The sequence below is a fragment of the Poeciliopsis prolifica genome, unplaced genomic scaffold (assembly GCF_027474105.1).
Source record: "Poeciliopsis prolifica strain line A6 unplaced genomic scaffold, Auburn_PproV2 SCAFFOLD003, whole genome shotgun sequence".
Classification (NCBI taxonomy): Eukaryota; Metazoa; Chordata; class Actinopteri; order Cyprinodontiformes; family Poeciliidae; genus Poeciliopsis; species Poeciliopsis prolifica.
The window spans coordinates 13,800,792-13,813,876 of record NW_026562378.1 but is presented as its reverse complement, the minus strand read 5'-3'; the positions used below and the strand labels follow the sequence as shown (position 1 = coordinate 13,813,876).

The following is a 13,085-nucleotide window of genomic DNA, read 5'->3' as shown; positions in this document are numbered from 1 at the left end:
ATGTCCGATGTGAAATATTGTCAGGAGCTGCTGCTCAAATCTGAAACGCTGGGAACCTGCAGCAGCTGCAGTGACAGGACTCTGGACAACAACAATGTACAAAAATGAGCATTTCCATTCAGCTCTCTGCTACAGTGGCAGTTTATGATGAACCCATTATGGCTCTCCACCCAGGGCACCATCTGATAGAGGGTGGTATAAACATTCTTACATGCAAAAGTTCTCAATAGCTGTCAGTTCCACAGGTCTTTTCTTGCTTGTTTTCATGTCGAGGCAGTGGGCAAAGGATTCCTGCTAAAAAAGAAAATTTGAGAAAACAGCATCTGGTTAATTACTATAAAGTTTTGATTTGGAGCAAAAATCCAGGATGTTTTCAGCATTATTTTCAGGAATCTTGAACCATTTGATCATCTTTAGTTCAAAATCTGAAACTGATTAACTGCACTAGTCTACACACCACTTGAGATCAATTAAGCATTTCTTCAATCTGTTATGTGCAAAAAATGTGAAAATGGCAAAATACAAACTTCTCAACCTTGAACTGAATCATTCCACAGTGATTAAAATTATGTAACAGATTTGTTGAATTAAAAAATGGCATTCTTAGGTTCATTAAGGTGAAATTTTGTTTAATCTTTTTCTTGTGGATTCAAAATTGGCTGCATGTAAAAACGCTACACTCACATTTTTCAACTTCAGACTCCGAGGGTTCTGCACGTCTTTGCTTTTGTTTTGTTATTTGGCTTGGTCCATTTATAATAACCATCGCCTCTTTACCAGTGTGCATCAGGAAGTCCTATTAGCTGAGTCGTTCTCAAAATCTTCTGATGTTTCCCATTGAACTGTTTTTGGGGAACATTTGCATCTTGGATCCTGTTTTATGCAGTAAATCAGACATTCTTCTTGTGTCTGATGTGTTAAAAACCATGTTGATGATGAGCAGTTCCACTTTGTTTGGTATCTTTTTTTATTTTATTTAGTTTCCGTCTTATTTCAGGGTATTTTAGTCAGATCTCCACTCTGGCCGATGTCCAGGAGAACGTGATGAGGTATCTTCACGTCATGAGCCGTCCAAAGGTTATCGATCACGAACACGACACGGTGTGGACTGAAGCGTACGCGGACAGTGCTGTAAGTATGTCACACTGCATTAACTGCAGTCCCATCTTCCTTGTCAAGATATATCTTCTATTTACATTGGTAATCTAGTGTCACTGCAGGCATGAAAAACATTCAGGAATTTACATTTTTCCCGATAAGCTTTAGATCATCTTTTGTAGTGATGTTATCTTGGGTTGCATGCTATTAGAGGCGGCATACAGTGAGGAGAGTCCATGTGTGGATCTGTTCTCTCATCATTATTCATTATGCTTCTATAATGATTCCTAATTATGAGCTCCATTAATCTGCATGGATTCCTCCTTCCTTTTACGTCTGCATCCACACTTTCAATGCACAGACGTGTGTACTTTACTTTAACTCACTAACAATTCATTCTTTGTGTCTTTTCTTCTCCGTCAGCTTTCTCATGCTATAGAGGAAAATATCTTTATGGCAATTTGAAATTTTTGTTTAAAAAAAATCTAAACTGACAAATGGATACATGGAGTAGAACAATGTTTTCCTCTCAGATTCAGCAAATATGATTTTAGAGGTTAAATATAATCTTGCTTCAATATTTTCCCACAAAATTTAAAGTGTGGAGATGCACTTTCAGCACAGAGGCCTTTATTGTTCTTCCTTCCAGTTAGGAGACAATGTACCCAGTAAAATACACATGAAATTACACACACACACACAAATGGTTGGGAGATTGTCCTCTGGAGTGTGTGCTCCTGTATCTCAACCTCAGACACACCATTCATCATTCTGTGGATCATTGCACTTTATCTCCTAAAGCCCATAATAAAACTGACATTGGAGGAGAGACCGAGAGGAGGGGAGGAAAGGAGGGATGGTGTGCAGATTGTTTGGCATCCATACGTTTACCCTGTGCATGTTTGTGTGGACACAGTTCAGGGAGACTAAGCAGCTGGGATTTGTCCACCATTGTGTGCAATGATGAGTTTAAGGACCCTCTATTCTTCATTTTGTCAACTTGTAGCAGCTTACAGGGGTTTCTCTTCATGTTTATGCACAAACAGTCTGCAGCACACACACACACACACACACACACACACACACCTATATGAACATGAAGCTGATTGTCTTGACTCATGCGGGGGAGACATAACAGACCTCATCCAACTGTGAACATTTGCTTAATTATTTTAATCTTCATCTTGGTTGACGACTTGAAACTGCAATGTTCTGATGCTAGAAATAAATTAACATTTATTTTTTATTGCTGGTTTTGCCACCAAACAAAGTCTAGTTTTCAAATTTGAGTTTACAATGTTGCAGTAAATTACATTTTCTAAATTTTGACACTTGTTTGTATTAAAATATGTTGCTCTGGCATTCTGAATTTATTATTGAACGTATGTTTGTTTGTTTTTTTAAGCAGATTTACACAAAGTAAGAAAAATAGAAACTCTGTTACATCACTTGTACAAAAAAGCAAGCATCACTTTTGCACAGGAGATCTGCACTTTGAGTTCCTCTTTGTGTTTATATTAATTTACTCATTAATATATTTGGATTGATTGTGCTTATTGAATGTATTATAAGTTTGCTTAGGATTAACAACTCAGGTAACACATTTAAACCAGCTTTTCGTTGTTGAATGACTGAATAAATAATTACCCTTACATTAGCAGGTACATATTAAAAAATGATTTAATTTGATTTGATTTCTTTTTATTTATAAAAATTATGAGCTAATTAAGTTTTGCTTGTTATTTGTTTCAGCTTCGCGGTAAATCAGGTCCAGCTCTGACGACGACAGTAGCGATGCCGGTCTTCAGCACAAAGAATGAAACGGTGAGTAAATATTTCGCATAGAGGTTCAGACCGGAGGTCAGATAAACCGACTTAACAAGATGGGATGTTCTCCAAGCGCAGTATTTCCCTGCTTACAAAAAGACTTTATTCAGACTTTGTTGCTTTTTCAGATGCCAGACCATTCAGATTTACTCTTGAAAGTGACTGAAAAAAATAAAGACAGATTGTGAGGAACAGATCCATGCCTATGAAGAATAATTTTACTCTACCTACTTAATAAATAAGGATATTGGTGGATTTTTTAAACTCTTTTTAATTATCTTTTTTTGTGCTTCAAGGAGTGCCCATTTTTATTATTTTTTTTTTATGTTGAAGCCTTTGGTTTTGTTGTGCCACTTAGCATAAGTGGTCCCTATCCGACTCCCACTTAAAAAAATGATTTTAGAACCTCGTAAAAACATAATCACTGATTCGTTGAAGAAAGCAATAGAAGGTCTGACTCCATTTTACCCTGGCAGTGCATGTTTCCCAGTTTTTGTTGTGTGATAGCCTCTTAATGGTGTGTTGCAACTTCTCATGCAGAAGAACCAGGGTATTCTGCTGGGAGTCGCTGGCACAGACATCCCTCTGCAGGAGCTGATGAAGCTCATCCCAAAACATATGGTACAATCAGCTTTCCTCGGCTAGATCACTGTTTTTATGTCTTCTTCAACCCTGTCTGACACTCCTCTTCTCCCTGCAGTTAGGGATCCATGGATATGCTTTTGCAATCACAAATAATGGCTACATCCTGACGCATCCGGACCTCAGGCCTTTGGTAACTGAGCTTCTCTGCGTTTTGACTGCCTCAGTCTTGCAGCATTCCTTTACTTTACCCTCTCTTTTCCTTTGGTTTTGTGCACATCATCAAAAATATCCTTAAGGGCACACAGAGTCTAATGTGATATCTGGCTGAGAGGCTACATGAGCTTGTATAGTCTGTAATCCCACCTTTTCCTTTGATGTATGCATGCAGGGATAAAGGCCACTCATAAGGCTGGCTGGCCTGAGATTTCCCAGAGGTAACTTAACACTTGCTGGCAGAAACCACGGCCCCTCGCTCTGGGACCTCTGGTTCCTCAAGGAGCTTTGGCTGTGCTGGTGGATCTGTGTACGCCAGTGTTAGTGCTACAGCTCTCTGTGCGACTGTGTGTGTCAGTCTGTGCTGGTTCTTTGTGTCTCTTTGTGCCTGTCGTAGTCGTTGACGTTTCATGTGAATCGGGGCAGAGGCAGAGCTTGACGTGTTCTTGTTTGAGCGTGGAGTTTCTATCAATCATATTAATTAATTTTAATTCACCTGACAGTGTTAATTTCATAGATGATTTGTTAAGTAATTACTCTGCAAAAGCGCCTTAACAGTGCTTGATAAATAAGAAGAGAATGAGGATTCATTACATGACAAAAAGACAGACTTAAGTGAAAAAGCTTTGAATTTATGTTTTCTACGTCCGTGATATGTATTATGAAAACATGGAGCACATTATTTCAGACTAGATTAGCTTCTGTGTGTGAGCTTTGTCAGTAAAATAAAGCAGGTTTGCAGGGATGAGATTATTAATCTGTGCTTCTTGTTTTACTTTGTGCAGTATCAGGAGGGACAGAGGAGGAGGAAGCCTTATTACAGCAGCGTGGATCTCTCTGAGGTGGAGTGGGAAGACAAGGACGACATCGTACGTGCAAAACCTTATTACAAAAGGAGCAAAGTTGACTTTCTCCTAACCAAATGCAATTCAGACTAAATCTATTCGGATGTGCAACATTACTTTTTAATATTTTTTCTCCCAATCTTACCGAGAGCTTCCATCAGACTAAATGATCCTGAGAACAGTCTGGTTATTTCCAAGCACAGTTTTCGCAGCAAATTTGTACAGAAATCTTGAGCAGACAAAACTGCTAGATCACTGACCGAGCTTCGCCTTGTCTTATCGCTCAGCTACGTAACGCCATGGTAAACAGGAGGACGGGGACTTTCTCTATGGACGTGAAGAGAACCGTGGACCGAGGGGTGAGGCTGCAGATAAGACTGTTTAGTGTACATCATCAGACGGTCATCATCTTTAATCTCTTAGGAATAAACAAACTTTATTTCAGAGGCGTGTTCTCAAGATGCACAATGACTACTACTACACCGACATCAAAGGAACTCCATTCAGGTGATTTAAAACCTTTAATTCCCTCTAGAGATCAAACCTCAAGATTTAACTGGTCAATACTGAGTCAGAGCTTTTAATTCGGCTCTGACCTACCTACTCCATTTTTAAGTTAGGAACGCAACATATAATGTAGAAGAGGAAAAAAAGTGCTGCATGGTCAAAATGTAGGTGTCTGTTTTCTCATTGAAACATCATAACTTGGTCTAATTATCAGACTTTAATAACCGCAACAATTTGTTTGCCTTTTGAATGATGCATTTACAGACAATAATTTGTGGGAATTCTTAGTTTTGATGAATTTAAGGAATTAGAAATAAAAATTTCTTTTTTTCTTTGCATTTGGCTCGTCAATCAGGATGTTTGACCAATTGATAGTTACATTTTGTTTGCTACATTCAAAAATAAATTGACTTTTGTTACAGAAAAAGACACGTCTTTCTTTTCCTCACCTTTCTGACAAAAGCTCTGATTAAACATTCCCTGTTTTAGGTCCTTTGGGATTAGAAACACATTGTATTTGCTAAATGACAGAAAATTCTTTTTTTTTAAATCCATGAAGTGGCTTAAAGGTTTTTGGTGGCCTTCCACTTCTTGTAAATAGTGATAATTATAGCAATTCTAACTGACAAACAACAGGAAAAGTTACTTTGATTTAATACCAGAAGCTGAGAATAAAATTATGTCTGTACCTTTATACACTCTTCTTTAAAGTCTGCAGCCCACTGAAGGAATAACTTAACTTTTACACTCCTTTGCGTTTGTGGTTCCAGTGTCGGAGTTGCTCTTTCAAGAGGTCACGGAAAGTATTTCTTCAGAGGAAATGTATCGATGGATGCAGGTACTTTAATCCAAGTCCATCTCACACAATATGACGTCAACAAAGATGGATGAGCAATATGCTTACATGGCGCAGAACTCAGATTTCTGTGTCACCAGAAAACCTTTTGCTCATGTAAACTCAATCAGTGCCTGAGTCAATGTGGAGCGGCATTGCTGGAGCGTTACTGACTGTCGTTTTTCAGGGCTCCGTGATCTGGAACAGCCAGATGTCGCCCTGGCAGATGAATGGTGAGGCAAGGCTTGTAAAGGTGGTCGCTCATGCGTTATTTAGGTTACATCATTTGGCATTATGTGGATTGGGTTCTGATTTGTTTGGGCTGGACTCAGGACCTACTGCAACACGGAGGAGAAACACGAGCACCGCCACCTGACCCAGATTCAAGCCATAAAGCTCTTCATGACTGGCCGCAGAGCACACCTCAAATGTAAGAGAGTTGAACCTAAACTGGTTTTTGTGGTTTGTAAGGTAACTTGTGCTGCATCATTCAGGTGACAGAGAGTTGATACAGGAAGTGTTGTTCGACGCCGTCGTCACGGCTCCACTGAAGAGCTACTGGAACAGCCTGGCTCTCAACAAATCAGAGTAAGAACATAAGGAAACACTTCCTCTACTTCTCCCCCAACGCAGTCAGGATACGTTTTGATTCTTGTTGTGTTTCTCATTCCATTAACAACTCATTCAACATTTGATCAGAGTTTAAATCGTATCTGAATCTGGCTTTTTGTGTCTGTTTAACAATTTTAACCCCTTCATCCATGAATCATGATCCTTTATGTCAAGATTATATTATTATCAGTTTTAAATGTTATGTTTACATAGGTCAAAGTAGTTTATCAATTCAAGTGTCAAAATTTTGAGGATTTTGTCTTATTTTCTGAACAACATCAGCAACATTGATGAAAAACAAGGATATTTTTAACGGGACGTTGTGAAAAGATTTTTTGCAATATCACAGTTATAGTTATTAACATACAGAAAATGCACAATTTTACCTAAACTTCTATATGCATGCATTGTTTATTTGGACGTGAGGGTCCAGGAGGATATGATAAAAATCAAACACATTTTAGAAAAATACAAACTACCATCGGTAAAAATGATGTATTTCCTGTTGGAGAGGTGAAAGAAGAAAACAGTTCCAGATTAATAACACAAAAGTCTTTCAAAATAGTTTTAAAATAAGCTAATATCTTACTTTGATAATGATATAATGTCTGTCTCAAAGAAATTTAACATGTATAATTTTCTTTCTCCTTCACAGTTGAAGCCACTTTGTGGTGGTTTTTTAAATTAATTTGCAATTAAATATATTAATCTGTAAAGTTCAATACTTTTGCAAGTCACTGTGAGTGTGGCACAGCTGAAACAAAGATGAGTTTATTTGGTTACCATCTCCTTTGCATCCCCCCTACAGGAACCCAGACAAAGGGGTGGAGATTGCATTCCTGGGCACTCGAACTGGTCTGTCCAGAACCAACCTGTTTGTACCGACTGCTCAGTGAGTGCTGCAGCTCGACATCTCTCTAATCATTACTTGAAACATGAAGCGAGGTGGTGAACCTAATCATTGTCTTCTCACCTCTGTTTCGTCCTCTGTGTGTCTCTGTGGCTGCACAGAAATTTCCTGACAGCGGAGGACGAGGAGGGTGTGTTTAATGCTGATCATTTCCCCCTGTGGTACAGGAGAGCGGCAGAGCAGGTCCCAGGCACATTTGTTTACTCCATCCCCTTCAGCACAGGTACTCTGCACTGACGCTGTGATTACACTATGGACTCTAAGAAAAGTCAATTGTCAGCTCTCTGAATCCCTGGAAAACTAGCTTTATTTTCTAAATTATTGTTATTTTGCTGCTGAATTTTCAGGTGTATCCCAGCAGATTGGAACCATTTTGTTCATGAGACAGTAAATTTTCAAATAGTTTGGAAATGAAGGCCCCAGTGTCTGCTGCTTGTCTTCAGTGAGAAATCTCCAAAGTCGATACTGATACGTGTTTGTGTTGGTCCATCGCACTTTTAAGTCTTCCTTAACTCTGTTGGAAAACTTTGAGAAACTGATTTCAATTTTTACCAGAACTTGGCACCGGGTGACACCGACAACAGTTAAAGCAATCTCAGCAGAGCCACATGCTGATCTCCTAAATCCTGCACTAAATTGATTTATTTATTTTTATTTTTGGTATTAAAAATATCAAAAATATTTTGGTAAATTTAGTGTTTTATCAGCACGGCCATTGTCTTCATATGCAATTTTGCTCAACTATCATCTCCCTTCACTGCTCTGTTTGGGATTTCTCCCATTGAGTTTGATTGCTCAAGATGAATTTCGTCCTCAGTGAACAGAAGGTGAAGTTGTGAACAATAACTTAAATTAGACTTTGAATCGTCATTCAGTCTGTGTCTTTCAGTCATTCTGTCTTTGGCACTTCTCTCTTCACATTGGGGATTGTTATTTACAGCAAACACAATTTCTGGTTATTTTTATAGCAGAGCTTTGTTCACACTTTAGCTGGCGCATTACACACGTCGTGACCAAACAATTGGGTAAACTTCAACAGAATCCACGTCTCCATCAAGCAATTGTTTCTCAGCAGTCCTCTGTATGAACCAAAGCATAAAACAAAAGGCTATTTTTTTTATCATCTAACTGCAAGCTACAGTCACAATTGTTTGCAATAAATCTGGATCCATTGATCCAGATACCCATGCAGTGTTTCTGAGGGTGAGTGGTTTGCGTTTTATCAACAGCGTTCATTGCTTCTCCCAGAACTTACCACCCTGCTTCTCCCAATGAAAAAGCAGGTACACAGAAAATAAATCTCCACCATGTGATGGAGAAAATGCATCGTTCTCCATCGCAGGAGGCTGGACACCAGAACCAGGCTGGGTCTACACATCATGAGGTTTAGAAAAAGTCGTCTCTCCAACTGAGATCATTTTCATGTTGCAACAATCTGAGAAAGTCTCAGGAAATTTTCAGTTTCCTTTGGACAAAAGTGAATCTTTGTCCATTTTGGACAAAGATTGATGACATACAAACACTAACCCCGAATTTAGAGAGGCTATAACACAAAAGTCCTATTTTTGTGCTGTGGGAGAAGGAGGCATCAGCAGAGAACTCACACATGCATGTGGAAAACACACCAACTCCATGCAGGAAAGCCCAGGTTGAGTCTAAATTGTGTATCAATTTTTCTCTTTGAATTACTGAATAAAGCAACTTTCAACTTGTATTCTAACTCATTGAGATGCAAAAAATAAATCAGTCTTTTAATAGGAAAATCCTTATTTAGACTGAATTTTACTAGCAAGTCGTGCAGCTCATCTTATCCGCCTCATAACCCGAGTCATTTTAATGGACCTGGTTCAGGCCACGGTTCGGGGGATATGAAGGACTCAGACTTTCTGTGCAGAACTTTTACATCCTCCAGTTTATTTTAAATGACTGAATGCATAAACTGAAATCTTCAGTCACGACATTCATTTCAGGAACAGTAAAGTTGGATCCGAGGAAGTTCCACTGTCGCCAGTCGCCCAGCAGCTGCCGGGTAAAGGGTGCCACCTAGTGAGCATTAAAGGTAACATTAATAAATTTCACTGCTCTTTTCTAGCTTCTGAGAGTGTGGTGTTGGCCAGCACAGCAATTCAGCTCCTCGATGACAGAAAGTCTCCAATTGTTGCTGGTAATAGTCGTCCACATCACATTTATCTCCAGCTCTTGTTTATCAAGTCAGAGCTCAGTGTTATGCTGTTTTCAGCTGTGGGGATCCAAATGAAGCTCGAGTATTTTCAGAGAAAGTTCTGGACTGCCTGCAGACAGGTAATCTGAAACCTCTGTGACATAATATTTTAGAAATAATTTAATTTCTAATCAGGGATGAAAATAAACTCTGATTGTGTGTTACTCAGTGCACAGCTCTGGATGGAAAATGTATCATTAGCTGTGACAGTGAGGTAAGAAAGTTTCCATATCACTGCTTTTATTCCTGTTTGATGTTGTTTTTAACTTAACCTTCTTGTTTTCTGTCCTTTCAGGACATTAACTGCTACCTCATTGACAACAATGGCTTCATTCTTGTTACAGAAGAAAAATCTCAGGTAGAGTGAGAGAGAGAATCTGTTGAAAACTTTTAATCCTGCATCCAAAAATCTGGACTTTATGCAAGAGTAGCAAGTAAAAAGCCATTGTTGAAAGAAAGTTATAAGAAGCAGGAGCTGCAGCAAAGCGACCAATATTCAAGCACTATTTAAAGGATTAAAAATGGCAATTTTTACATTTCCATCCGAAGTTAACTGAGCCTGAGCTGAAGAATCAGCAAAAGATTTTAGTGTCTGAATATGCTAAGTTAGTAGATAGATCATTAATACGCAGGTACTATTTAGGATGTTATTTTTTATGCTATTCCTGTAAGATTTCCAGTAATGTAAGAAACCGTCCTTCTCTCTCAGACAGGGCTTTTCTTTGGAGAGGTGGAGGGTGCTGTCATGAGCAAACTTCTCCAAATGGGCTCCTTTAAGAGGTCTGTCTCTGTTTTCACTGCAGGTCTTAATTGTTTGCATTACAACCTGTGCTGTTGTGCTTGTGTCGCAGAATCAACCTGTATGATTACCAGGCGCTTTGCAGAGAGTACGCCGGGAGCAGCGACAGCGCACGCACTTTATCAGATGTGAGTGTTTGAGAAACACCAACCTGTAAATAGAAGAAGACCAGAACTCTGCAGACTGTTGCAGTAATATCTCTATGGTCAAAATATTCAGAAATAGCAGGGATGTATGTATGCACTGTCTGTGCACCGTTGTTATGCAATGGTTAGTGGGGAGAACTGTGACGAGTATGAAACATTTTCTTCCTCCTTTTCTTTTCTTTCAGCCTTTCTCAATGGTTAAGTGGCTCCTGACAGAACTTGTCATGTAATAACTTTTAAGTACATTGTAGTTTACTTTTTATAATGATCACAAAGGATGCATGTTTACATTTTCTGCTGTTTTCTTAGTTTCCTGCTAGAATTCAACCTGTACAGCTGGTGGAACGTCGACCTCTCAGTCAAAGGTAGTCTGTGAAAATTAACCACACGGCGAGAAAGAAAAACTTCCTTCCTTTTTGTGCAAACTTTGTGGTGGAGCTAAATATGTGTTTCCTGAACAGCTCAGAGACCTCAGGGTAAAACCATGATGGTGCCCTGCGACACAGAATACCCAGCCTTCGTCTCCGAACGCACCATTAAAGAGACAACAGGCAACATTGACTGTGGTGGTTGTGTCAGGTACCGATTTAGCCTCACGTCAAGAAGCTCGTCACTGAATCTTCAAATGATTTAAACTTTTCACTGTAACAATTTTAATTCTGGTTTGTGTGCTGGATGCAGGTCTTTTGTCATACAGCAGATTCCCAGCAGCAACCTGTTCATGGTTGTAGTTGACAACAAGTGCGACTGCAGCACCGTTGATCCTGTAACAATGGATCCCATCGAGATCAAGTATATCCTTTATAGACCTGCTGCGTTAAGCATTGTTAAGTGCTGGTTATGGGATTTGTATAAGAGTTAATAAATTTGTAACACAGGGAAAGGGGCCCGGATCGTGGAAGAGGACGTGGCCGTAAAGCCAACTGGTAGACTTCTCAAATCCTAAATCCCAATTAAAAATACTCAAGTAAGTCTGGCTTAAAATGATGAAACGGAAGTAGTGTACAAAAATATTTATTCATTAATTCATTCTTTTTGCAGTATTAAAAATATACTTTATTATTCTAATTCTAAAATCTGGTGGTGCACAAAGCACAGGACAGAAGCAATCTGAGATTTAAACAAAAGAAAAGAATAATTGCAAACCAAGTTAATCATGCAAATCAACACAAACTAATGTTAACAAAACAAAAAAAGAAAAAGAAAGAAATCCCAAGTTGCGCCAGCCCCGCCTTATGACGCGGTGCCCAATCAGCTGATTTAAAATAACTATCGTTCTGGTTCTGTGGTGTCTATGCTACCATTCTAGCTCTTCAGGACAACCTATTAGCCATTTAATAAACCTCTAAAAATGTGCATGCAGGTGAGAGCATAAAATACAACAGCGGCAATCTGCGGCAATCTTAATCCCCACACGGAATACGTTTAGATGCTGCAGTGAACTGCTGAAACCCTCCCTTATCCATAGTCCAATCCTGGATCACAGAGCACACGACCAGCACTCGTCCATCCACGATCCAACTGTGCACAACAATGGATCTGACACACACTTAACTTGGCGTTCGCACCCGGTACGTTAATGAGCCCCGCTAACCAGAAATGACATCATGTTGCATTCAAGGGCCTGAAACGGGTGGGAATTTACAACTTCAAATAAACAGCTAATACACCACCCGGTTACAAATTATTCGAAACTCTAAATGTGAGCTTTAATGAACTGTTTAGTCATTTCTATCCTTGACTCCTTTGAACACAACGAGTCACTAAAGTGTGACAGACTAAAGCTGCAGAAGGACAGGAAAAAGCCCGAGTCATGTCATCCTTTCCACCCTGAGGTAGGAGAAATGTTCCTGTCCACAAACTGACATGATAAACAAACAAGCCAAAATGTTTACTTGATTCTTATTCAAAGTAATTTGGCAGCAAATTACCATTAAATCACCATCATAGTAAATTTTAAAACTCAAAACACTGGTCATCAGTCAAACATTTGTTTCCAACTGTTTCAGGATAATTTTGATGTATTGAATCCAGTCATCACATTGGTTTTGCTCAATCAGGTCAACTTTCTGAAGTATGGCTGCAACATGAGCATCAAATGCATGACTTGTTCTCACATCTGGGTCGGTTTCCTGAGAATCTGGGATCAATGAGTGATGAGCAGGAGGAGTTAGTCCATCAGGAGAGAAAAGAGACGGAGAATTTTGCACAATGATGACATAATGTTCGATTTGCATGCTCCTATAAGGGCTTATCATTCAATTTACAGAAATACAAGTTTGCAACAATTATTATACAGAAAACTTTTTTTTCTTCTTAAATCTTTTTTGGATGAAAAATATTAACAGAAATGAAATAATAACATCACAAAAAGTCAGATAAAATTTCTCTAAATCAAATTATCAGTTTAGTGCAACCTAAATAGTCCTTCACAGATTTTTTCCATCCACTCTGACTGAGAATTACCTTTGAACCAATGACAGATTT

The 13,085-nt window shown here is 39.0% G+C and overlaps 1 protein-coding gene across 2 annotated transcripts in view; it reads left to right on the top strand.

Moving 5' to 3' along the window:
• cacna2d3 (calcium channel, voltage dependent, alpha2/delta subunit 3) overlaps window positions 1-13,085 on the top strand; it is a 35,887-nt gene that overhangs the window by 21,662 nt on the left and 1,140 nt on the right. Inside the window, exons 14-37 of one of the 2 annotated variants that reach the window (XM_055027283.1) lie at window positions 998-1,131; window positions 2,851-2,922; window positions 3,466-3,546; window positions 3,626-3,700; window positions 4,509-4,592; window positions 4,856-4,927; window positions 5,014-5,075; window positions 5,846-5,913; window positions 6,098-6,143; window positions 6,243-6,340; window positions 6,405-6,498; window positions 7,331-7,414; window positions 7,534-7,655; window positions 9,525-9,596; window positions 9,672-9,733; window positions 9,823-9,867; window positions 9,949-10,011; window positions 10,363-10,433; window positions 10,505-10,580; window positions 10,784-10,824; window positions 10,908-10,963; window positions 11,060-11,177; window positions 11,280-11,393; window positions 12,352-12,433. In XM_055027283.1, coding sequence (XP_054883258.1) covers window positions 998-1,131; window positions 2,851-2,922; window positions 3,466-3,546; window positions 3,626-3,700; window positions 4,509-4,592; window positions 4,856-4,927; window positions 5,014-5,075; window positions 5,846-5,913; window positions 6,098-6,143; window positions 6,243-6,340; window positions 6,405-6,498; window positions 7,331-7,414; window positions 7,534-7,655; window positions 9,525-9,596; window positions 9,672-9,733; window positions 9,823-9,867; window positions 9,949-10,011; window positions 10,363-10,433; window positions 10,505-10,580; window positions 10,784-10,824; window positions 10,908-10,963; window positions 11,060-11,177; window positions 11,280-11,393; window positions 12,352-12,433 — 1,892 coding nt within the window. Of the gene's footprint in view, window positions 1-997; window positions 1,132-2,850; window positions 2,923-3,465; window positions 3,547-3,625; window positions 3,701-4,508; window positions 4,593-4,855; window positions 4,928-5,013; window positions 5,076-5,845; window positions 5,914-6,097; window positions 6,144-6,242; window positions 6,341-6,404; window positions 6,499-7,330; window positions 7,415-7,533; window positions 7,656-9,524; window positions 9,597-9,671; window positions 9,734-9,822; window positions 9,868-9,948; window positions 10,012-10,362; window positions 10,434-10,504; window positions 10,581-10,783; window positions 10,825-10,907; window positions 10,964-11,059; window positions 11,178-11,279; window positions 11,394-12,351; window positions 12,434-13,085 lie in introns of those variants that run through there. The other variant, XM_055027284.1, reaches the window with a different exon arrangement.